Here is a 24,789-nt window from a genome sequence, read left to right as displayed (position 1 = left end):
AATCTCAGTGCAAAGTAGCCATAGGAAAATCTTGGATTTTTGCCCTTTGGGCATTTGGGCATTTGCTATCCACCCCACCCTCAACCCCACAGTCCTTATGTACATATTTTTGATTATCTAGGGAAGCAGCGTGGCTCAGTGGAAAGAGCCTGGGCTTTGGAGTCAGAGGTCGGGGGTTCAAATCCCGGTTCCACCACTTAGCTGTGTGACTTTGGGCAAGTCACTTCACTTCTCTGGGCCTCAGTTCCCTCATCTGTAAAATGGGGATGAAGACTGTGAGCCCCAAGTGGGACAACCTGATTACCTTGTATCAACCCCAGCGCTTAGAACGGTGCTTGGTACATAGTAAGCGCTTAACAAATACCAACATTATTATTATGTATTATAAATTATTTATTTATAATAATGCCTGTCTTCTCCTTCAGCATATAAACTCGTCGTGGGCAGTGAACGTGACTGCCAACTCTGTTGCACTGAACTCTTCCAAGTGTTTAGTATGGTGCTCTGCAAGGTGCAGAGGACTATACTAAGTGCTTGGGTGAGCACAATACACCTGCACATAGTAGACGTTCAATAAACACCATGGATGATGATTAAAATTGATCTTTGAGATGAAAATCCTCAAGTTGCCCTCGTGACCAGCCAGCAAAATCACCTTCTCCACTGGACCACTTCAACAGCTCTCAGAGATCACCTCTGGGATCAGAAGGCTCTCAAGCTCCATAAGCCATGCCATCTTTGACCCCTTTGGTGAACAAAATGTACATTGCTCATTTCATTAGCGTAATCAAGGAGTGCCAATTCTGTGACCTGGACAATAATTCAGCAGCAACCAAATGAAATGATAATATTAATAATGATGATGGCATTTATTAAGCACTTACTCTCTGTGCAAAGCACTGTTCTAAGCACTGGGAAGGATACAAGGTGATCAGGTTGTCCCACTTGGGGCTCACAGTCTCAATCCCCATTTGACAGATGAGGTAACTGAAGCACAGAGAAATTAAGTGACAACTGGTGGAGCCGGGATTTGAACCCATGACCTCTGACTCCAAAGCCCAGGCTCTTTCCACTGAGCCACGCTGCTTCTCTAATCCCTAACCTCAGTGGGGATGGTGGCAAATGAGTAACGGAGAAGTTCAGACTGTGAGCCCGTTGTTGGGTAGGGACCGTCTCTATATGTTGCCAACTTGTACTTCCCAAGTGCTTAGTACAGTGCTCTGCACACAGTAAGCGCTCAATAAATACAATTGAAGAATTCATTTATTATTTATTGAGTGCTGTGTGCAGAGCACTGTACTAAGCGCTTGGGAAGTACAAGTTGGCAACATACAGAGACGGTCCCCCATTTCTCTACATCTCTAAATCTATCCAATCCTCTACGAAAGTATTTTACATAATAGAGATGGTGACTTGGGGTTCAGGACTTGAGTGAAAAGTCACTTTAAGGGGCCATCCCTTTCTTAAAAGTTGAAAATATGATTCCCAAGAAGTCAAGAAATGGAAGGCATCACTGTTGCTTGACGGCACTCTCACTTCAAATCAAATTGTTCATTCTCTGACTGAAACCCGAGATTTCTTTCACGTGACTTGGAAAGGAAGTCCTCCTCTCTCTCGTCTGTCCTAACTCTAACAAGAAGCAGTGTGGCCTAGTGGAAAGAGCACGGACCTGGGTTCTAATCCTGGGTCCATGACTTTTTCATTCATTCATTCAATCGTATTTATTGAGTGCTTACTGTGCGCAGAGCACTGTACTAAGCACTTGGAAAGTACAAGTTTGTATGCTGTGTGACCTTGGGCAAGTCATTTAACTTCTCTAGGCCTCAGCTCCCTCTCATCTGTAAAATGGGGATTAAGACTGTGAACTCCATGTCAGACATGGATTGTGCCTAAAGTGATTACCTTTTATCTATCCCAGTGCTTAGTACAGTGCTTGGCAAATAATAAACCCTTAACAAATACCATTAAAACAAAGAAAAACAACAAAAAAACTATTTTTGTCTTAAAGTTGTCACTACACTACGATTTCCTTCAGCCTTGGAGGTAGATTGGAGAGTGCCATTCGGGTTAAACAGTTTCCACATGAGATTCACACCTAAGATTCTTTGTCCAACTGTGAGATGCCCCTGAAGCCTCCTAGAAATCATATCCGGAATTTTCAGACTCCGAAGGGTTCATTATCGTAGTCCTGCAGGATGAGAATGCATTTTCTTTCCCCATGGATTTGCATTAGGAACCCAGGCAGGGGCCAGGGAAGGGGTCAATCTACTTGGTTCAATGTTGAGGCCTTTCATCACAAGAATTATGGCAGCTTCCAGAGATGTATTTGAAAAATGTATTCTGAGATATATTTGAAAAATGAAAGAACATTCCGGCTGCATGGCACTATGGAAAAAAACAAACTACTAATGGCACACCACCAGTGAACCGCTTGTGGGACAGGAACTGAATCTAATCTGATTATCTTGAATTGACCCCAGTACTTAGTATTCATTCATTCATTCAATCGTATTTATTGAGCACTATACTATGCGCTGAGCACATTCATTCATTCATTGTCGTATTTATTGAGTGCTTACTGTGTGCAGAGCACTGTACTAAGCACTTAGGAAGTACAAGTTGGCAATATATAGAGATGGTCCCTACCCAACCGTGGGCTTACAGTCTAGAAGGGGGAGACAGACTACAAAACAAAACATGTAGACAGGTTCCTCTCCCTTCCCTGTCATCAGCATGGCTCAGTGGAAGGAGCCCGGGCTTTGGAGTCAGAAGGCATGGGTTCAATTCTCGGCTCCGCCACTTGTCAGCTGTGTGACTTTGGGCAAGTCACTTAACTTCTCTGCGCCTCAGTTACCTCATCTGTAAAATGGGGATTAAGACTGTGAGCCCCCAGTGGGACAACCTGATTACCTTGTATCCTCCCCAGCACTTAGAACAGTGCTTTGCACCTAGTAAGCGCTTAATAAATACTATTATATTATTATTATTATTATTATTATTATTATTCATGCACTTGGATCCATGAACTTTGGGCATTTGGTATTCACCGCACTCTCAATCCCTCAGCACTTACGTACGTATCTTTAAATTATATATTATAAATTATTTATTTGTATTAATGTCTCTCTCCCCCCCTCTAGACTGTAAGTTTGCTGTGGACAGGGAATGTGCCTGCCAGATCTGTTGTACCCCCCCAAGCACTTAGTACAGTGCTCTGAAAATAGTAAGCTCTTAATAAATACCACTGATTGACTGATGCCAATCACAATACTTCCAAGAGGACTTCCCCAAATGAGTCTTCCTTTCCCTAACTCTCTCTCCCTTCTGCATCACACAGGCACTTGGGTCTGTACCCTTTGAACACTTGATATTCACCCCACCCTCAGACCCACAGTGTTAATGTATATGTAGGTAATTTATTTATTCAGAGCCAATTTGATCCCCTTCTCCCATTCCTTCTCTCCTTTTCCATCCACATATTGATCTTCAGGGACTTCAACACCAACATAGATGTTTCTGATGACCCTTCCACTACCTGCTTTCTACCACTCCTCCATTCCATTGACCTCCACTCACTCCTTCACCAACTTGGACACACACAATCTCATCAAATCTAGTCACTGTACACTCTCTACACTCACCATCCCTGAAATCCCTCCATCTGACCACAACCTCCTCACCTCCCTTCTCTACCAGACATCTCCTCCTGACAAATCTGTCCTGTTCCTCCAAAGAGACCTCTGATCTTTTGGCCCCATCCCATTTTCTCATCATCATCATCATGATAGTAATTGTGGCATTTTTTGGAGAACCTCCAATTTGGTTTCTATCCCCTTCACTCCACAGATGCCACCCTCTCAAAGGTCACAAATGATCTCCGTCTTGCCAAATCCAACAGCCTCTTCTCCATCCAAATCCTCTTTGACCTTTCAGCTGCCTTTGACACTGTGGACCATCCCCTTCTCCTGAAAACCTTATCCAACCTTGGCTTTGCTGACACTGTCCTCTCCCGGTTCTCCTCTTATCTCTCTGGCTGTTCATTCTAAGTCTTTTTCATGGGTTCCTCCTCTGCCTCCCACCCCTGAAGTGTGGATGTCCCTCAAGGTTCAGTTCTGGGTTTCCTTATATTCCCCATCTACACCCATTCCCTTGGAGAACTCATTCATTCCCATTGCTTCAAATACTTCCTCTTTGTGGATGATTTCCAAATCTCCATCTCCAACCCTGATCTCTCTCCCTCTCTGCAGTCTTGCATTTCCTCCTACCTTCAAGACATCTCTACTTGGATGTCTAGCTGTCACCTCAAACTTAACATGTCTAAAACAGAGCTTCGCATTGTCCCACCCAAACCCTGTCCTTCCCTTGACCTTCCCATCACTGTAGACAGCACCACCATCCTTCCTGTCTCACAAGCCTGTAACCATGGAATTATCCTCAACTCATCTCCCTCATTCAACGCACATATTCGATCCATTGCTAAATCTTTTTGGTTCATTCTTCACAACAGCGTTAAAATGCTCCCTTCCTTCTCCATCCAAACTGTTACCATGCTAATCCAAGCAGTTATCCTCTCCCACCTTGATCACTGTATCAGTCTCATTGCTGATCTCCCTGCTTCCTGCCTCTCCCCACTCCAGTCCATACTTCACTCTGCTGCCTGGATCGTTTTCTTCCCTAAATGTTCAGTCCATATTTCTCCACTCCCCAGAACCTCCAGTGTTAGCCCATCCACCTCCGGATGAAACAGAAATTCTTTATCACTGGTTTTAAAGTGCTCAATCACCTTTCCTCCCTCTACCTCACCTCACTACTCTCCAACTACAACCCAGCCCACACAATGCCAATCTACTCACTGTACCTCCGTCTCATCTATCTCCCCATTGACCTCTCCCCTACATCCTGCCTCTGGCGTTCCCTTTTCATATCCAACAGATAATTACTCTCCTCACCTTCAAAGCCTTATTGAAGGCACGTCTCCTCCAAGAGGCCTTCCCTGACTAAGCCCTCATTTCCTCTTTTCCTATTCCCTTCTGCATCACCGTGACTTGTTCCCTTTACTCCCCTCCCCGCCCCAGCCCCACAGCATTTATGTACATATCCGTAATTTTTTTATATTAATGCCTGTCTCATTCTTTCCTTCCTTCATTCATTCAATCACATTTATTGAGCACTTACTGCATGCAGAGCACTGTACTAAGCGCTTGGGAAATACAAGTCTCCCCTCCAGACTGTAAGTTCCTTGTGGGCAGAAAACGTGTCTACTAACTCTATTGTATTGTACTCTCCCAAGCACTTAGAACAGTGTTCTGCACACAGTAAGTGCTCAATAAATACCATGGATTGATTGATTGACTGGAATAATACAACTCAAATTGCCCAGTATGAATTCATCACGTAAACTGCTATGGCACTGGACTGGGTACTTATCTGGAGAACACTGCAGAGAGATGCAACAGAGATATCCTCAAGGAACTTGCCATCTAAATCACAAAAGCCTTGGCATTTGGAGATATGTAAGACACTCCAACAATTTCAGATGAAGGCTATTCTCTAAGATGATAACAGAGATTGCCAGGGAAAGAGTTCAGAAAAGTGGAGCTGAATTATGAAGGATAATAAAACAAAGCAAACCCTAAATTAATCTGGAAGAAATACATTTCTCTGGAACATCACTTAGGTCTCCAACTAAAATAATCTAGAAAACATTAATCCCAGGAGAGAACAGAGGTGGGTATTGGTTCCCTTCAGGAAGACTCCACTGAAAAGATACTGAAGTGTCGATAACCAGTAACTCAAATGCTGGCCTTGAAAATCAAGAGTTTAAGGAGGAGATGGAAAACAAACAAGAGGAAAAGCTAACAGGTGGTGGGTGGCATGATGAAATTTATTGGACAGCAGATGTACAAGTGAAACTGTATCCAGTAACAGTCCATCAGAGGGTAATTATGGTTGGGAAAGAGCATTTGGAGATGAAAAGGGGCAATTCAAAGGATCCCAACAGAATGCCAGTAAGTTGCATCTTTGCAGGAGGTCACATACCAGGAAAGTACAGTTTGACACATCTTGGAGAATGAAGATTACAATAGTCCAGGATACACCCTTGGAAGGCAAATGGAGTCATTTGAGGATTCAAATGTCCAAAATCAGAATGAAAAAAGGGTGGCCCGCCCAAGTGCACAACTCACCAATAAAGGCATCCTCAATTCACAACCACCAAACAAAGAACTGGTGATGATTGCAAAATGAATGAATGGTTAACAGCAAGGACATGTTTTGGGTCTGGCCCAGGATCATATTAGATTGAAAATGAAAAGAAAACAATCCAAATCACTGTACATGCGAAGAAGTGAACGGTGAGATGGAGAATGGATGGGTTTTAAAACCACCTCCAAAGGTTTGTGAATGCTCCTGGAGGTTTAGGCTTAGATGGCAGTGGCGAAATCTGGGTCAAAAAGGAGTTGACAGCCTCCCTGCCTCACTGAACCTCAGAGGGATGGCAGTGGGCTAACAGGCACTAGAAGGGCTGGAGAAGGGAAGCCAAGTATTGACCTTGGGGCCCAGATGGAGTGATGGGAAGGACAATGCAAGAGGGCTCCCCTTTTTCTGTCTCACTCCTGTATTGAGAGGCTGGTCAGAATTTATGCCTCTGAGGTAAAAGACTCAACCACCCCCTCCAGGGCAGGGGAAGACCCTTTTCCTTAAGCCCTTTTTTGGACTCTCATCAAAGGCTCGAGTAAACACAGGCCTAGTGACTGACAAGAGTGAAAGGCAATTAGCCAAGCCTATTTTCCTTCCCTGCAGTAGCACAAAGCTGGGGTGAGGGCGTGGGGGGGGTGGGGAAGAAGTGGAGGAGCATCCATTTAATTCCCTTCAGGCCCTGGGAATGGGAATAATCATGGCTTCGGTTCATCTATGGTCAGAGACCCTCTCAAAAATCCTCACTTTTTTTTTAGCAAATTGCAACCTTGGTCAGAACAGATTCTAATTTTTCCTTTTCCTGGTGTGCTCCATTTTTAAGTATGGGTAGTCAAAACCACAGTCGGGGAGGAAAATCTATAGCTGGAAATGAAACTGCCCCATTCAAGATTGCTAGGCTTGCCTAAGCTCGGCTGAACCCACAAGCAAAGTCTTGCGAAGGAAATATTTCGCTTCTATTTTCCATTTTCTTCGAGGCAACATCCCCCCGCTGTGAGATGTTCCCAGATATTAAGCTCTCCCCTTTCATTTTCCCCTCACAGAGGGAGTCTTGTTTTCTCTTTTCTAAAATTAGTTCAAAATCTTCCACGTGCGACACAAATCAAGGGGTTGATGATGACGATCTCTGAGTTAGTTCTGTGTGTTACCGGAAATAACGGCCCCAATTTATCGGTTTTAAAAATCTGATATTTGCTTCAATTTCATAGTTTATGAGCGCTCCCTGCCCCTGAAATGAGAGAGCACTAGAGGATAAGCCGCTCCTTTCATTTTTAGGTCAAAAACCCTAGCAGCCCAAGGGCAGCGAATATGTTCCCGTTAATCATTCTTGACATTCTGCAGCAGTGGCGAGGGTTTGTTCTGAAGTCAATTAAACACACATAGCTTTAGGACTAAAACACCAAGCATTTCAAGCACATCAAGTGCGATTTTTCTGTCAGCTTTTTTGTACGAGTGACAGAGTATTTACCGCCTAGACAACTGACAGGGAGGGAAAGCCCTGGGGGCGGTGGGGAGTGGGGGGGAAAGATGGGAAAGCGAATACATACATTATGAATCTCGCTCGGGCTTTTAGTCAGGCCGCGCGGGCAGGGTATTTAAGAGGTGGGACTCCTTTCACTGTACGTATTCTTTTCCCAATATGTGAACAGGGTGGAAACGCTACTGTTTTCAATGCTCCATTTGAAATGGACGTTTGAAAAGAGGATGCTGAGGGGCGTTAGTAAAACCTTAGGCTGTAAGGGTATGGGGACCAGGTTCCCTGTAATTAAGAAGCAGCCCTATTCAACACTAAGACAGTAATGTCATCCCATCTGCCAGAGCCTGCCTTCACTGGCACGGTGCCTCTTGCCTGCTGCTGCTTCTGTTACCCACCTGATCCTTGGAGACCTCCTTTGATGGAGCATTTATGCCAAGCTTTTCCAGAGGATAGACAATCTGTCGTCTTGGTCGCACGGGAACCATGTAATGAAGGGCAGATGTCAGGGAATGGGCAGAGGGATTCTGAAACTGAAAGACGGCAATCTATATTTTAACAGAGAGAATGTCAGAACAGTGCATCGCAGATGTCTGCTGTATGGCTTTTCAGATACAAAATTCTTAACTCCGCTGGCCAAATCGGAGAGGGAAATCGGCAAATAAACAAACATACTCTTAGAGCAGAGGAATGAATTGCAGATAATGCCTGACACTAATGAAGATAATTATGAGCGTAATTACATTACTATCTCTGTGGGAATGACAGATAAACAAGTGGTTTGGTTTATGGGATTTTTCAGTACAAGTATTTTCCCCAGGAGGCTCCGCTTCTCCATAGTGATCATGAATCAGCTTGGTTTGACCTCATTAAGCTGTGTTATCTGCTCACTGTTAACCTTTGCTGGCTTGGCAAAAGATGCTTTAAGGATACACACACAGGCTGAAATGTCATCCAAGTGCCGTAACCTAGAGTGAACGTAAAACTCTGGGTGACAACATAAGGAGCAGAAGACACTCAGGACATCTTTGTTTTAGCATTTCAAGGCCAATTAAACCACCGGCTCCAAAAAGGCAAAGTGGGGAGAGGAGAGCGCCCATTGTTGAAATCGATTATTCATTCACATGAAAAGGAGTGGAATTCTGGGTTTAGTAAGAGAATTCACCCCGATTGGTTCTGTTTTAATGTCCTTAACCGGTGATAAAGATGCGGCAAACTGATTTTTCATCCACTGAACTAGGGCGTTGTTAAAAGACCATGATCGGCTGTTACTAAAATGAACCAGAACCCAATTTAGATCGGCCTTTATCGACGCAAACCAACACCGTGTCCCGCCGACACAGGGCTGGGGGAAGGAATGAAAGTCACAAGGGAAAGGACCACGAGACGTATTCTATCACAAGACGGAGTGAAACCACAGATCTCTCCTTTACCTGGCCTTCCCTGGTCAGCGGATAAACAGGGTAGTAGAGACAGGATTTGAAGCTTAGCCGGAGTATCTCCTTCAGAAAGTACTTGGTATAGTGCTTGAATATGGGATTTAGAGTAAAGTGGTATAGATGGCCATGCTCCTCCCGCTGGTGATGGTTGAAGTAGATAAAATCTTCAATATTGTAATGTGCCCGTATATACTCAATGTCCTGGAAAATAGGAAAATAATACATCTATATTTAATGAAGAAGCAGCATGAGAGAATGGGTCTGAGAGTCAGAAGGTCATGGGTTCTAATCCCAGCCCTGCCACTTGTCTGGTGTGTGACCCTGGGCAAGTCACTTCACTTCTCTGGGCCTCAGTTACCTCATCTGGAAAATGGGGGTTGAAACCGAGAGCCCCTTGTGGGACAGGGACTCTGTCCAATCAGATTTGCTTGTATCCACCCCAGTGCTTAGTACAGTACCTGGCACGTAATAAGCACTTAACAAATACCATTTAAAAAAATGCCAGAGAGGATGAATATGGCCCTAAAGTGAGGTATGTCCAACTCATTTATTTTCCGGGAAAACCCCAGGAATCCTCTGAATTGACCCGGGAGTATTGGCTGCAGTGTCAGATGTGGGCAGCCGTATCAAGTTGTCGAGGGGGCTTGCCAGCTCTCTGAGGCTTGTAGGAAGTGCAGAGGGGTGAAAAGAGAGGGTGAAGAGGTGATGGGATCTAAGAAAGGCAGATGGAGCAGTGGTCCAACTGGGCAACTGAGTCTGGATTGTTCTGGTTGGCTCATCTGGCCCCCAGAGGTAGTCAGAGACAGCCCATCATAAGGCCATTAGCATTTGAAAAAGGGCCTGGTCTTAGAGAGGTGGGGATAAGCGCTTAGAACAGTGTTTGGCACATAGAAAGCACTTAACAAATACCATCATTATCATTATTATTATAAGAGGGTGCGGGCCTCAGTGTTAGGTCAGTGGTCCACTGGACCACTGGAATGCAGGAAAGCTGACATAACCTAGTCCACCTGTAGCATAATGGGCGAAATGGAGGACGGAAAACAGTCTGGTTGGAGGGGCGGTGGGCGCGGTGAGGCTGGGTCACCTCCAAACAGACCCCGGTCCCCTAATGGGGGCCTGCGGGGCGAAGCTCCCACTCCTCCCCCCGCAACACCCACTCAGAGCGGCTCCAATCTCTCCAACAGATTGGCATCCCACGGTTTGCAGCAAACAGCCGGGGATGAGAGATTAAAAAATAAAATGGGTCAGCTAAAAAAGTGTTGAATAGTAACCAACTTTCTAGCGAATGTTGAGCTTTTGAGAGTAGGAGTCGGTCTTGATTTCCGTTTGGGTGTCACCGACGAAGCATGTTAATCAAGACAAAGTCAGAATCATTTTTACCAAAGTTATCTCTCTCCATTAGCCATTTGGGTTTCTGTTTTAGCATACTTCCGAGGGCGAACAAAGCTCTCGTGCTGTTTGGGAAATCAGGGCAATCGGGTTTTAAAAGACAATTGCCGCCTGTGCTGCGAATTGGGGTGCTTCTACGTTAGCCCTTTGGTAGAAAGCAATTTTGAATTTGCTTTAAACCCAAATTATTGGAAATAATGGGCTCTGGCTGGGGATACAGTACTTTCACAAAGTTGTTTTTCATCTCTGTCACAGTACAATAAAAAGGGAGTTTTGTGTACTGAAATTGCAGGTACAATTATTACAGAGATTACCACTTTTTTGTATATGTTACATCATTTATTCATCAATCAATCAATCAATCAATTGCATTTTTTGAGTGCTTACTCTGAGCAGAGCACACTACTATTTGGGAAAATTCAATAGAGTAGGCATGATCCCTGCCCTCAAGAAGTGTACAATCAAAGCAAATTACAGGAAGGGGGAATTAACCGAGTTGAAAGATATATATGTAAGTGCTATGGGGACAGATGAGGGACATTAGGAGCACCCAAATGCTTACGTGCTATGGAAATGTTGAAGAGCAGTAGGGGAGGAAATAGGGTGAGGAGGTGAGAGTTAAATCAGGGAAGCCCTTCTGGAGGATATGGGATTTGGGGCAGGGACTTGAAGATGGGGAAAGCAGTATGTGAAAGGGAGTTCCAGAAATCAATCAATCATTTGTATTTTTTGAGCGCTTACTGTGTGCAGAGCACTGTACTAAGCACTTGGGAGAATACAATGTAACGGAGTTGGTAGACAAGTTCCCTGCCCATAGTGAACTCACAGCTAGAGGAAGAAGAGAGGAGGTACACCAAGGCTTCCCTGGTGCAGGCAGATACATCGCTGCTTTTTCTCTGTTTCTTTGTTTAACATCATCAGTTCTTAACTCACAGCTGATTTGGTCCAGCGCTTAGAACAGTGCTTTGCACATAGTAAGCGCTTAATAAATGCCATCATTATTTATTTGTTTATATACAGAGGTTTACCACCAACAGTTTCCCGGAGCCTCGACGTTTCTCCTCCCGGAGACTTTTCCAAGGAAGTCATAAAAGCGAGAGGTCGTCAGTGGATTTAAGCCTCCAGGTCTCCCCCTCACGAATTCGGGCCGGGGCTGGGAAAGCTTTGGTGAAACTGGGCTTGGGAAGTGGGAGAGCTTTTCGGCCCTGGCTCCGGGGCTTGCAAGGTTGCTGCTGCTGTTTTGTTTTGTTGTCTGTCTCCCCCTTCTAGACTGTGAACCTGTTTTTGAGTAGGGGCCGTCTTTGTATGCTGCCAACTTGTACTTCCCAAGCGCTTAGTACAGTGCTCTGCACACAGTGAGTGCTCAATAAATAGGATCTAGTGAATGAAAGTTTGTTTTCTCTGCGGATGGAACTGGTCCTGCGCTAGAAACTTCTAGACTGTGAGCCCGCTGTTGGGTAGGGACCGTCTCTATATGTTGCCAACTTGTACTTCCCAAGCACTTAGTACAGTGCTCTGCACACAGTAAGCACTCAATAAATACGATTGAATGAATGAATTTGCATGTCTCCTAGGATATGTGTTCCAGGGTGCAGTCATCTGCACACGGTAATTTCAAATGACTCTTTCTAGGATTTTGAGTCTGTCTGTTGAGTTGGAAGTTTCCCAGAAGCACATTCTAACACCTGTGACCAGATCTCATTTTCCTTTTCCAGCGTGGCCATATAGAAGACATTAAAAATAGCAGATCCATTGCACATCCCCTCTTTACTCCACCAGCAATGGGAACGGACAAGGCAGGGCACCTCAGTTTTTTTGACTGGCAAGCCACATTGCTGTGAAGAGTTCTTAAAACCTTGGTGGACTTTTCAAACCAATCAAATTTTCTCAGTAATTTCCAGAGCCCCCATCTACTTAGAAGCAGCATGACGTAGTGGATGGAGCACAGGCCAGGGCATGGGTTCTAATCCTGGCTCCACTACCTGTCTGCTGTGGGACCTTGGGCAAGCCACTTTATTTCTCTGTGTCTCAGTTCTCTCATCTGTAAAACAGGCATTGAGGCTGTGAGCCCCATGTGGGACAGGGACTGTGTCCAACCCGATTTGCTTGCATCCACCAAAGCACTTAGTATAGTGCTTGGCACTTAACAAATGCCATTAATTATTATTATTGATGATGCCAAATGCTTTCGTGGAGTCTCCAAGAGCTCTGTAGAGGTCACGGTGCTGTACCCTGTATCAGTCATATTTTTTGAACACTCTGGGCAGAGCACTGTACTAAGCTCTTGGGATAGTATGATACAAGAGAGTCAGTAGACACAATCCCTGCCCACAATGTCTACAGTGGGAGAAGACAATATTCTTAAATAAATTCTGAATGTGTACATAAGTGCTGTGGGCCTGAAGGTGGGGTGTAGAGGAAGTGCTAAAAGAATACAGAGCCAAGTACACAGATGACACGGAAGAGAGAAAGAGTAGGGGAAAAGAGAGCTTACTTGGGGAAGGATTCTTGGAGGAGTTGTGATTTTAATTAAGGCTTTGAAGGTGGGGAGAGTGGTGGTCTGTTATATGTCAGGTTGCGGGGGGGGAGGCTCTGGGTCGGAGAGAGGATGTGGGCAAAGGATTGGAGGTGAGATAGACAAGACTGAGGAACGGTGAATATGTTGGAATTAGAGGAACCAAACATGCTGGCTGGGCTGTAGTAGGAAATCAGCGGGGTAAGGTGGAGAGGGGGGTGACTGACTGAGTGCTTTAAAGCTGATAGTAAGGAGTTTTTGTTTCATGTGGAGGGGAATTGGCAACCACTGGAGGTTTTTGAGGAGGTGGGGAAGACATGGGCTAAATGTTTTCTTAGAAAAATGATACGGGCAGCAGAGTGAAGCATGAACTGGAGCGGGGAAAGATAAGAGGTATTCATTCATTCATTCATTCAATTCATTCAATCATATTTATTGAGCACTTACTGCGTGCAGAGCACTGTACTGAGTGCCTGGGAAGTACAAGTTGGCAACATATAGAGACGGTCCCTACCCACCAGTGGGCTCACAGTCTAGAAGGGGGCGACAGAGAATAAAACAAAACATATTAACAAAATAAAATAAGTAGAATAAATGTGTACAAGTAAAATAAAAAATAAATAGGGTAATAAATACGTACAAACATATATACATATATACAGGTGCTGAGGGGAGGGGAAGGAGGTAAGGCCGGGGGGATGGAGAGGGGGAGGAGGAGGAGAGGAAGGAGGGGGCTCAGTCTGGGAAGGTCTCCTGGAGGAGGTGAGCTCTCAGTAGGGCCTTGAAGGGAGGAAGAGAACTAGCTTGGCGGATGGGCAGAGGGAGGGCATTCAATCAATCAATCAATCAATCAATCGTATTTATTGAGCGCTTACTGTGTGCAGAGCACTGTACTAAGCGCTTGGGAAATACAAGTTGGCAACACATAGAGACAGTCCCTACCCAACAGTGGGCTCACAGTCTAAAAGGGGGAGACAGAGAACAAAACCAAACGTACTAACAAAATAAAATAAATAGAATAGATATGTACAAGTAAAATAAATAAATAAATAAATAGAGTAATAAATATGTACAACCATATATATATATATATATATATACAGGTGCTGTGGGGAAGGGAAGGAGGTAAGGTGGGGGGGATGGAGAGGGGGACGAGGGGGAGAGGAAAGAAGGGGCTCAGTCTGGGAAGGCCTCCTGGAGGAGGTGAGCTCTCAGTAGGGCCTTGAAGGGAGGAAGAGAGCTAGTTTGGCGGATGGGCAGAGGGAGGGCATTCCAGGCCCGGGGGATGACGTGGGTCGGGGGTCGACGGCGGGACAGGCGAGAACGAGACCCGGTGAGGAGATTAGCGGCAGAGGAGCGGAGGGTGCGGGCTGGGCTGGAGAAGGAGAGAAGGGAGGTGAGGTAGGAGGGGGCGAGGTGATGGACAGCCTTGAAGCCCAGGGTGAGGGGTTTTATCAGTGGGGAGGCTGATGCAGTAGTCAAGGCAGGCTATATGATAAGTGCCTGGATCAGCACAGTAGCAGTTTGGATTGAGAGGAAAGGACAGATTTTAGGGATTTTGCAAAGAGAAAACCAACAGGATTTGGTGAGAGGCCGAATATAAGGGTTGAATGAGAGAGATGAGTCGAGGATATTGTCGAGGTTACAGGCCTGTGAGATACAGAGGATACTGATCATGTTCTATAGTGCTGGGAAAGACACAGAAAGGACAGGGTTTGGGTGGGAAAATGAGACTGAGTCCCCTCTTTCCTCTCCCCCTCCCCATGCCCCCTGCCCTACCTCCTTCCTCTCCCCACAGCACCTGTATATATGTTTATACAGATTTATTACTCTATTTTACTTGTACATGTTTACTATTCTATTTATTTTGTTAATGATGCGCATCCAGCTTTACTTCTATTTATTCCGATGACTTGACACCTGTCCACATGTTTTGTTTTGTTGTCTGTCTCCTCCTTCTAGACTGTGAGCCCGTTGTTGGGTAGGGACCGTCTCTATATGTTGCCAACTTGTACTTCTCAAGCGCTTAGTACAGTGCTCTGCACACAGTAAGGGCTCAATAAATACGATTGAATGAATGAATTCATGTTGTGGACATGTTTAATTTGAGGTGTCAGCAGGACACCCCATATGACACAAGGCAAAGATCATCTCCTCTGTGATTCCAGGAGCGTGGCCTGAAGCACTTTGATTCTGTAAGCACTAGAGACAACATCCTTTAGCGGCCGATTCAGGGGCACTCTGGCTAGGACCTTACAATGAGATACTTGGATAACTTCCACAATTTGATCTTTCGCCTGTCCTCTTGAAAATGGTGGTGATGATCTTTGAGATTCAGTGGCATTTCCTCCGTGGTCTACAGAAGCAGTGTAGCCTAGTGGGAAGGGCATAAGCTTCTAATGTTGGTTCCGCCACCTGTCCACTGTTTGTGACCGTGGGCAAGTCATCTCTGGGCCTCAGTATCCTCATCTGCAAAATGAGGATTCAAAACCTGTTCTCCCTCCTACTTAAACTGTGAACGCCATGTGAGCCTGACCGGATTATATTTCATCTACCCCAGTATCATCATCATCATCATCATCATCATCAATCGTATTTATTGAGCGCTTACTGTGTGCAGAGCACTGTACTAAGCGCTTGGGAAGTACAAGTTGGCAACATATAGAGACAGTCCCTACCCAACAGTGGGCTTACAGTCTAAAAGGGAGAGACAGAGAACAAAACCAAACATACTAACAAAATAAAATAAATAGAATAGATATGTACAGGTAAAATAAATAAATAGAGTAACAAATATGTACAAACATATATACATATATACAGGTACTTAGCACAGCACTTCATATAATATTATTATTATGAGGAAGAGTTTGTGCAAATGCTTGAAAGAGGTGGGTGCCCCTCTTAAGAAGCAGCGTGGCCTAGCGGATAGAGCATGGGCTCGGGAGTCAGAAGGATCTGGGTTCGAATTCTGCCTCCACCACATGTCTGCTGCGTGACTTTGGGCTTAACTTCTCAGGGCCTCAGTTCCAGCATCTATAAAATGGGGATTAAAATTGTGAGCTCCATGTGAGACAGGGATTGTGTCCAACCCAATTTGCTTGTATTCATCCCAGCACTGAGAACATACAGTATACAGTAAGTATACAGCATACAGTAAGTGCTTAATGAATATCACAATTATTATTATTATGTCTCCTCCACATTAATAAGTCTTAGCAGGTATGCCATTGGATCTAGATGCTCTGCCACTTTTCATGGCTCTGACTGCTGTAGTGATGTCCCCAGGAGTCGATTTTTTTTTTTGTTTTTGTTCTTACGGTATTCATTAAGGGCTTACTATGTGTCAAGCACTGTTCTAAGTGCTGAAGTAGGTACAGGTTAATTGGGTCGGACACAGTCCCTGTCCCACATGGGGCTCACGCTCTAAGTAGGAGGGAGGCACAGAAAAATGACATGACTTGCCCAAGGTCACGCAGCAACCATTTGGCTTAATTAAGCCAAATTAATTAGTTAATTAAGTGCTTAGTACAGTGCTCTACACAGAGTAAGCGCTCCATAAATACGATTGAATGAATGAATGAATTTGGCATATCTTCACATATTGGGAGGTTTTGCATGCTTTGCAGAGTCTTGACTCGAATAGTAGAAGGCATATTGAGGAAGCCACGGAAATGCTATTGCCATCTTGGCAGATTCCCTCCTTGTCTTCACTCCTCAGATGTATGATCATAGGCTGAACAAGGGCCATATAATATCTTCAGCAGCATATAGAAGTTTCTGGTTTCATGGCAATCTGCATAACCATGCATCTTTCATTCATTCATTCACTCAATCGTATTTATTGAGCACTTACTGTGTGCAAAGCACTGTACTAAGAGCTTGGGAAGTACAAGTTGGCAACATATAGAGACAGTCGCTACCCAACAGCAGGCTCAATGTCTAGAAGGGGGAGACAGACAACAAAACATGTGGACAGGTGTCAAGTCATCAGAATAAATAGAAGTAAAGCTAGATGCACATCATTAACAAAATAAATAGAATAGTAAATATGTATCTCTTCTGCTTGGGCATCCCACCACTTTCCTCACACACTGCTTCATGTGATTTGTACTTCGCAACAAAGACTTCCGAAAGCTACACTTTTGCCTGAGTTTTCAGGAGCCGTGAGTTTGGAGGCAAATCACCTTTTAATCTCAGAGTCATCTGCACCAAACCAACGTATTACCTGGCATCATGGAGGAATGTTCGTTCACTGTGTATCTGGTGGTTTTGGTTTGGTTTTCTTTTTTCAACAAGGCTGCTGTGATGGGATGGCAGAGTTGCTCACGGGTCTCTCTGTTCTTCAGGAATTTAGCATTCGGGTGTTTCTGTAGTCTGGAGGCCAGCATTTGATGCAATGGTTCTAAGGTCAGTGTGAACTTAGAGCGCATGAGGTGAAAGTGTATCTGATATCCTGCGATGCACGTACCTGCTGGGATCTGTACATCTCTGAGAATGTCGGAGAAGCAGCGTGGCTCAGCGGAAAGAGCACGGGCTTTGAAGTCAAAGGTCATGGGTTCAAATCCCGGCTCTTCCAATTGTCAGCTGTGTGACTTTGGGCAAGTCACTTACCTTCTCTAGGCCTCAGCTCCCTCATCTGTCAAATGGGGACTAAGACTGTGAGCCCACGTTGGGACAACCTGATCACCTTGTAACCTCCCCAGCACTTAGAACAATGCTTTGCACATAGTAAGGGCTTAATAAATGCTATCATTCAGCGCTTAGAACAGTGCTTTGCACATAGTAAGCGCTTAACAAATGCCATTATTATTATTAAGAGGCAGGGCCATTGCATCCACTGGAGATGACTGGAGTCAGTAGCCAGCAGGCTGGGCTCCCCTGGGTCCTCCACTCATTTTGGGGGCCACTTATCCTGTGGACCCCATCACCGAGACAATATCTCCTGGAACTATCGTCTTTTCCTAGACAAGCAGCATGGCCTAGTGGAAATAGCACGGACCTCGCTGGGAGTCAGAGTTCTGATTCCAGCTCCTACACTTTTCTGCTGTGTGACCCTGGGCAAGTCCCTTACTTCACTTCTCTTAACCTCAGTTTCTTCATATGTAAAAGGAGGATCCGATACCTGTTCTTCCTCCTACTTAGATTGTGAAAGCCCCCTGTGGGCTATGGACTGTGTCCAATCTGATTAACTTGCCCCAGTGCTTAGAGCACCGCTTGACACATAGTAAGCACTTAATCAATGTCATTTTTATTATTATAATTAATAATAATTTATCATCATCATCATCATCATCAATCGTATTTATTGAGCGCTTACTATGTGCAGGACACTGTACTAAGTGCTTGGGAAGTACAAATTGGCAACATATAGGGACAGTCCCTACCCAACAGTGGGCTCACAGTCTAAAAGGGGGAGACAGAGAACAAAACCAAACATACTAACAAAACAAAATAAATAGAATAGATATGGACAAATAAATTAAATAAATAAATAAATAGAGTAAAAAAAAATGTACAAACATATATACATATATACAGGTGCTGTGGGGAAGGGAGGGAGGTAAGATGGGGGGATGGAGAGGGGGACAAGGGGGAGAGGAAGGAAGGGGCTCAGTCTGGGAAGGCCTTCTCTGTGCCTCAGTTACCTCATCTGTAAAATGGGGATTAAGATTGTGAGCCCCACATGGGACAACCTGATCACCTTGTAACCTCCCCAGTGCTTAGAACAGTGCTTTGCACATAGTAAGCGCTTAATAAATGCCATTATCATTAATAATAATAATAACCCTGTCACACTGTGGCATAATTAATGTCACTGCTTAGCTCGTGGATGAGTCCAGGATGGTTTTCTTTGGATTGACGGCTGAAAGATGATGTTTCTAGGCGGCACTGGGCCCATTCATTCAGAAAATTGGGGCATTTCTGCTGAGATTGCCAATTCCATGTGGTCTGATGACTTTCCTCCATGCGTGGACATCCCTTCCAAGGCCAGCGCTGAAATCACTTACTATGATTAATTTCTCCAACACCGATACGCCTGTGCTGAGTTCATCTTAACTTTTGTGGAAGTGCGTTTTTGTTTCTCAGAAAAAGAGAAGCACGGCATAGTGAGAAGGAACATGGCGTAATGGATAGAGCACACAGGACTGGGAGTTCGAAGGTCATGGGTTCTAATCCAGCTCCGCCACATTGCTGCTGCGTGACCCCGGGCAAGTCACTTCACTTCTCTGTACCTCAGTGACCTCATCTGTAAAATGGGGATTGAGACTGTGAGCCCCACATGAGACAGGGGGCTTACCTCAGTGCTTAGTACAGTGCTTGGCACACAGTAACTGCTTAACAAATATTATTATTATTATTATTAACAGCAGTATTTCACTGTGGGAGCACAGGTGCTTATGATGGAGACAAAGAGCTTGTATCTCAGGGCAGGAATAGCATCATCAGATGATCACTTATATCATCATCATCAATCGTATTTATTGAGCGCTTACTATGTGCAGAGCACTGTACTAAGCGCTTAGCACTGTATATCCTATATCCCTGGGCTGACCTGGGAAACCTGATAGTAATGATCATCTGACTGCAAATCCAAACCCTGAGAGGCATTGATCTGAAGAGGGATGGCCTCTCCAAAAGAAAGTAGTAGTAGCCTGTAAACCCAACCTCTAGACTATAAGCTGGCTGTGGGCAGGGAATGTGTCTGTTATATTGTTGTATTGTACTCTCCCCGGTGCTTAGTACAGTGCTCTGCACACAGTAACTGCTCAATAAATACGATGGATTGATTAAGTGGTTACTTAAGTGAGCACTGTACTGAGAACTGTGAAAGAATATGCAAGAGGGAATTAAACACAGTCCCTGTTCCTTATAGGGCTCCATCTCAAATTGGGGAGATAGGATTGGCGACAGACACAATGGGAGTGAAGAAACAGTAAAACCCAACACAAATAGACAAAATAAAAAGTGTAACTGGTGCCAGGTTGCAAAAACCGTCTCATCTAGTCTTATTTCATGCTGCAATAACAATAATGGTATTTGTTAAGCGCTTACTATGTGTAAAGCACTGTTCTAAGCGCTGGGGAGGTTACAAGGTGATCAGGTTGTCCCACAGGGGGCTCACAGTTTTAATCCCCATTTTACGGATGAGGTAACTGAGGCACAGAGAAGTTAAGTAACGTGCCCAAAGTCACACAGCTGACAGTTGGAGAAGACAGGATTTGAACCCATGACCTCTGACTCCAAAGCCCGGGCTCTTTCCACTGAGCCACGCTGCTTCTCCGATTCAATTCCATGAATAACTGTAAGCTCTTCGAATCTGAAGGACAGCTATACGTCTTTGGATGTGAATTAGGAACTCTGTTCACCTAAAGACAGTAGGCTGGACTTGATAACAATACTAATAATAATACTTAATAATAATAATTGTAGTATTTGTTAAACGCTAGGTGCCAGGAACTGTAATGCTGTTGTGGTGGATACAAGCAAATCGGTCTGGACACAGCCCCTGCCCCACGTGGGGCTCACAATCTCAATCCCCATTTTCCAGATGAGGGAACTGAGGCCCAGAGAAGTGAAGCGACTCGCCCAAGGCCACACAGCAGACAGGCGGCGGAGCCGGGATTAGAACCCATGACCTTCTGACTCCGGGCCTGTGCTCTGTCCACTAGGTAATTCTGCTTCTCTACTATGCAGCAGGCCCGGGGTGAGGTACCTCCCGACCGACCCGGGAGTGCGTCCGACTGTGAGCCCACTGTTGGGTAAGGACTGTCTCTGTATGTTGCCAATTTGTACTTCCCAAGCGCTTAGTACAGTGCTCTGCACACAGTAAGCGCTCAATAAATACAATTGATGATGATGATGACTGACAGATGACTCACTCCCTTGGTGACCTCATTCGCTCCCACGGCTTCAACTATCATCTCTACGCTGATGACACCCAGATCTCCATCTCTGCCCCTGCTCTCTCCCCCTCCCTCCAGGCTCGCATCTCCTCCTGCCTTCAGGACATCTCCATCTGGATGTCCGCCCGCCACCTAAAGCTCAACATGTCGAAGACTGAGCTCCTTGTCTTCCCTCCCAAACCTTGTCCTCTCCCTGACTTTCCCATCTCTGTTGACGGCACTACCATCCTTCCCGTCTCACCAGCCCGCAACCTTGGTGTCATCCTCGACTCCGCTCTCTCATTCACCCCTCACATCCAAGCCGTCACCGAAACCTGCCGGTCTCAGCTCCGCAACATTGCCAAGATCCGCCCTTTCCTCTCCATCCCAACCGCTACCCTGCTCATTCAAGCTCTCATCCTATCCCATCTGGACTACTGCACTAGCCTTCTCTCTGATCTCCCATCCTCGTGTCTCTCTCCACTTCAATCCATACTTCATGCTGCTGCCCGGATTATCTTTGTCCAGAAACGCTCTGGACATATTACTCCCCTCCTCAAAAACCTCCAATGGCTACCGATCAATCTGCGCATCAGGCAGAAACTCCTCACCCTGGGCTTCAAGGCTGTCCATCACCTCGCCCCCTCCTACCTCACCTCCCTTCTCTCCTTCTACTGCCCAGCCCGCACCCTCCGCTCCTCCACCACTAACCTCCTCACCGTGCCTCGCTCTCGCCTGTCCCGCCGTCGACCCCCGGCCCACGTCATCCCCCGGGCCTGGAATGGCCTCCCTCTGCCCCTCCGCCAAGCTAGCTCTCTTCCTCCCTTCAAGGCCCTGCTGAGAGCTCACCTCCTCCAGGAGGCCTTCCCAGACTGAGCCCCTTCTTTCCTCTCCCCCTCGTCCCCCTCTCCATCCCCCCGTCTTACCTCCTTCCCTTCCCCACAGCACCTCTATATATGTATATATGGTTGTACATATTTATTACTCTATTTATTTATTTTACTTGTACATTTCTATCCTACTTATTTTATTTTGTTGGTATGTTTGGTTCTGTTCTCTGTCTCCCCCTTTTAGACTGTGAGCCCACTGTTGGGTAGGGACTGTCTCTATGTGATGCCAATTTGTACTTCCCAAGCGCTTAATACAGTGCTCTGCACATAGTAAGTGCTCAATAAATACGATTGATTGATTGATTGATTGACAGCGAAGGCAAGAGACGGAAGCAAACAGTTGGGAGGTGAGGGAGGGGACTGTTTCAGCCCCTGAATCAGGGTAGGCGATGAGGGTGTAGCAGAGCTGATCTCCTTGCCGCTTCTCTAAGGGGCCATGGAATTGTGTTTCCTTGGGGAGAATCAGGATGGGGTTGGGGGTCTTGGGACTGTGGCGAGAAGAGCTTCTCTCCCCTCTGTCATAGCTCGGCAGCGTGGCTCGGTGGAAAGAGCACGGGCTGGGGATCCAGAGGTCGTGGTTTCTAATCCCGGCTCCGCCACTTGTCAGCCGTATGACCTTGGGCAAGTCACTCACTTCTCTGGGCCTCAGTTCCCTCATCTGGAAAATGGGGATTAAGACTGGGAGCCCCCCTCTGTCGTAGCTGGGCAGCGTGGCCCGGTGGAAAGAGCACGGGCTGGGGATCCAGAGGTCGGGGTTTCTAATCCCGGCTCCGCCACTTGTCAGCTGTGTGACCTTGGGCAAGTCACTGAGAGAAGCAGCGTGGCTCAGTGGAAAGAGCACGGGCTTTGGAGGCGGTGGTCATGGGTTCGAATTCCGGCTCCGCCACATCTGCTGTGTGACCTTGGGTAGGTGACTTCACTTCTCTGAGCCTCAGTTACCTCACCTGTAAAATGGGGATTAAGACTGTGAGCCCCTCGTGGGACAACCTGATCACCTTGTAACCTCCCCAGCACTTAGAACAGTCCTTTGCACATAGTAAGTGCTTAACAAATGCCATCATTATTATTATTATTATTATTTGGAGTCAGAGGTCATGGGTTCAAATCCCAGCTCCACCAATTGTCAGCTGTATGACTTTGGGCTAACTTCTCTGTGCCTCAGTTACCTCATCTATAAAATGGGGATTAAAGACTGTGAGCTCCCCATGGGATAACCTGATCACCTTGTAACCTCCCCAGCGCTTAGAACAGTGCTTTGTACAGAGTAAGTTCTTAATAAATGCCATTATTATTATTATTATTATTATTATTATTATTCTCTGGGCCTCGGTTCCCTCATCTGTAAAATGGGGATGAAGACTGCGAGCCCCACGTGGGATAACCTGATTACCTCGTATCTACCCTAGTGCTTAGAACAGTGCTTGGCACATAGTAAGTGCTTAACAAATACCAACATTATTATTATCTGCTTTTGTGGGCAAAGAGCCTTAAATCCCCATCCAAACGCCCCCTCTAGATCTTAAACTCGTTGTGGCCAGGGTCTACCAACTCCATTGTATTTTGGACTCTCCTAAGTGGTCAGTACAGTGTTCTGCACACAATAGGCACTCAATAAATGCCATTGATTGATTGATTGATTGATTGAGTGATCCAAACACTGGGTGGATATCCCCAGTCCCCATCCCATGGGCTAGCAGATGCCTCTAGGACACAAGGCTATCTTCCTGACTCTGCTCTTTCTCAGAGCTCAGAGGCTCTGGTCAATCCCAGTGCCTCAAAGCAGAGAGAAAAATCTATTCAACCCCCACAGAAAGCCCCAGGAAGAAGTTGATGGCATCGATTATCCTCCAATTTAAGACCACCTGTCCTGTTGTTCCATCAAGAATTTGGCCAAGAGATTACAATAAGGCAACAGAACATTAGCTGTGCCCATCGTTGGATCTATTAGAAACTGCTCTAGAAAAGCCAAAGATGGGCTTTCCGTCTCAGCAGTGGGTTAAAACATGAGCTTTCTTGTTTGGATTTTATTTCAAAGCAAAAGAGAACAGAAAACAAAAATCTATTCCCCTAGAAACTGCCCTTTTCCCATCATCTCTCCTTTGCAGTACATAACCTTTCTGTGTTTTGACATCACTCCACTTTCTGCTAACGACTGCTATTACTAACAATACTAACTTGTGTTTGTTTTTCTAAAGTACTTTTTCTTCATTCATTCCATCTGCCCTCAAAGCATCCCCGTAAAGTTGGGAGGGACAGGCATTACAATCCTTATCTTCTGATGAGCAGAGAAGTTAAGTGATTTACTCAAAGACACACAGCAGGCAAGATCAGATCTGGGATTAGAATCCATCCCCACAGACTCAGATTTTATTTTTTCCCACGAGCCCAATCTGCCTCCTAGCTAGCTTCTTTTCTTCACATGCATCATGCTTCCCTTTTAAACCAAATTATGTAGGAGAAACACTGCTGAGAAGATACTGAAGATGCAGTAATGGGTAGATCTGAAAAGAGATCAAGACCTAAATGGGCCAATTCTTCCGAAACAAATAATTGATCATTGTATGCTTTGGAAAATAGAGCTCTACCCATGAGTGCTTCAGCAAAAGGTCTGAAAGAACACTGCCAATTTTGATTTACCAGTAATAACAGGAACAGTTGAAGATTTGCTTTCAGGCAAGCTTGGAGAGTGTAAGCTCCTTGTGGACAGGGAACGCGTCTATCAGCTCTGCTGTGCTGTAGTCTCATTCATTCATTCATTCATTCATTCAATCAATCATATTTATTGGGCGCTTACCGTGTGCAGAGCACTGTACTAAGCGCTTGGGAAGTACAAGTTGGCAACATATAGAGACGGTCCCTACCCAACAGTGGGCTCACAGTCTAGAAGGGGGGAGACAGAGAACAATACAAAACATATTAACAAAATAAAATAAATAGAATAAATATGTACAAATAAAATAAATAGAGTAATAAATCTGTACAGTGCTCTGCACACAGT

At 45.4% G+C, this 24,789-nt stretch overlaps 1 protein-coding gene across 1 annotated transcript in view; it reads right to left on the bottom strand.

Annotated features, from left to right (window-relative positions):
- The window catches only part of CFAP61 (cilia and flagella associated protein 61), a 389,026-nt gene that overhangs the window by 195,920 nt on the left and 168,317 nt on the right, over positions 1–24,789 (bottom strand). Inside the window, exons 15-16 of the mRNA XM_038744718.1 lie at positions 9,103–9,309; positions 8,068–8,202 (exon numbers count right to left, since the gene is read on the bottom strand). Of these exons, the coding sequence (XP_038600646.1) occupies positions 8,068–8,202; positions 9,103–9,309 (342 nt within the window). The remainder of the gene's footprint in view (positions 1–8,067; positions 8,203–9,102; positions 9,310–24,789) is intronic.

Source organism: Tachyglossus aculeatus, chromosome 1 (genome assembly GCF_015852505.1).
Source record: "Tachyglossus aculeatus isolate mTacAcu1 chromosome 1, mTacAcu1.pri, whole genome shotgun sequence".
Classification (NCBI taxonomy): Eukaryota; Metazoa; Chordata; class Mammalia; order Monotremata; family Tachyglossidae; genus Tachyglossus; species Tachyglossus aculeatus.
The sequence above is the reverse complement of the archived record's forward strand: the minus strand, read 5'-3'. Positions and strand labels throughout refer to the sequence as shown.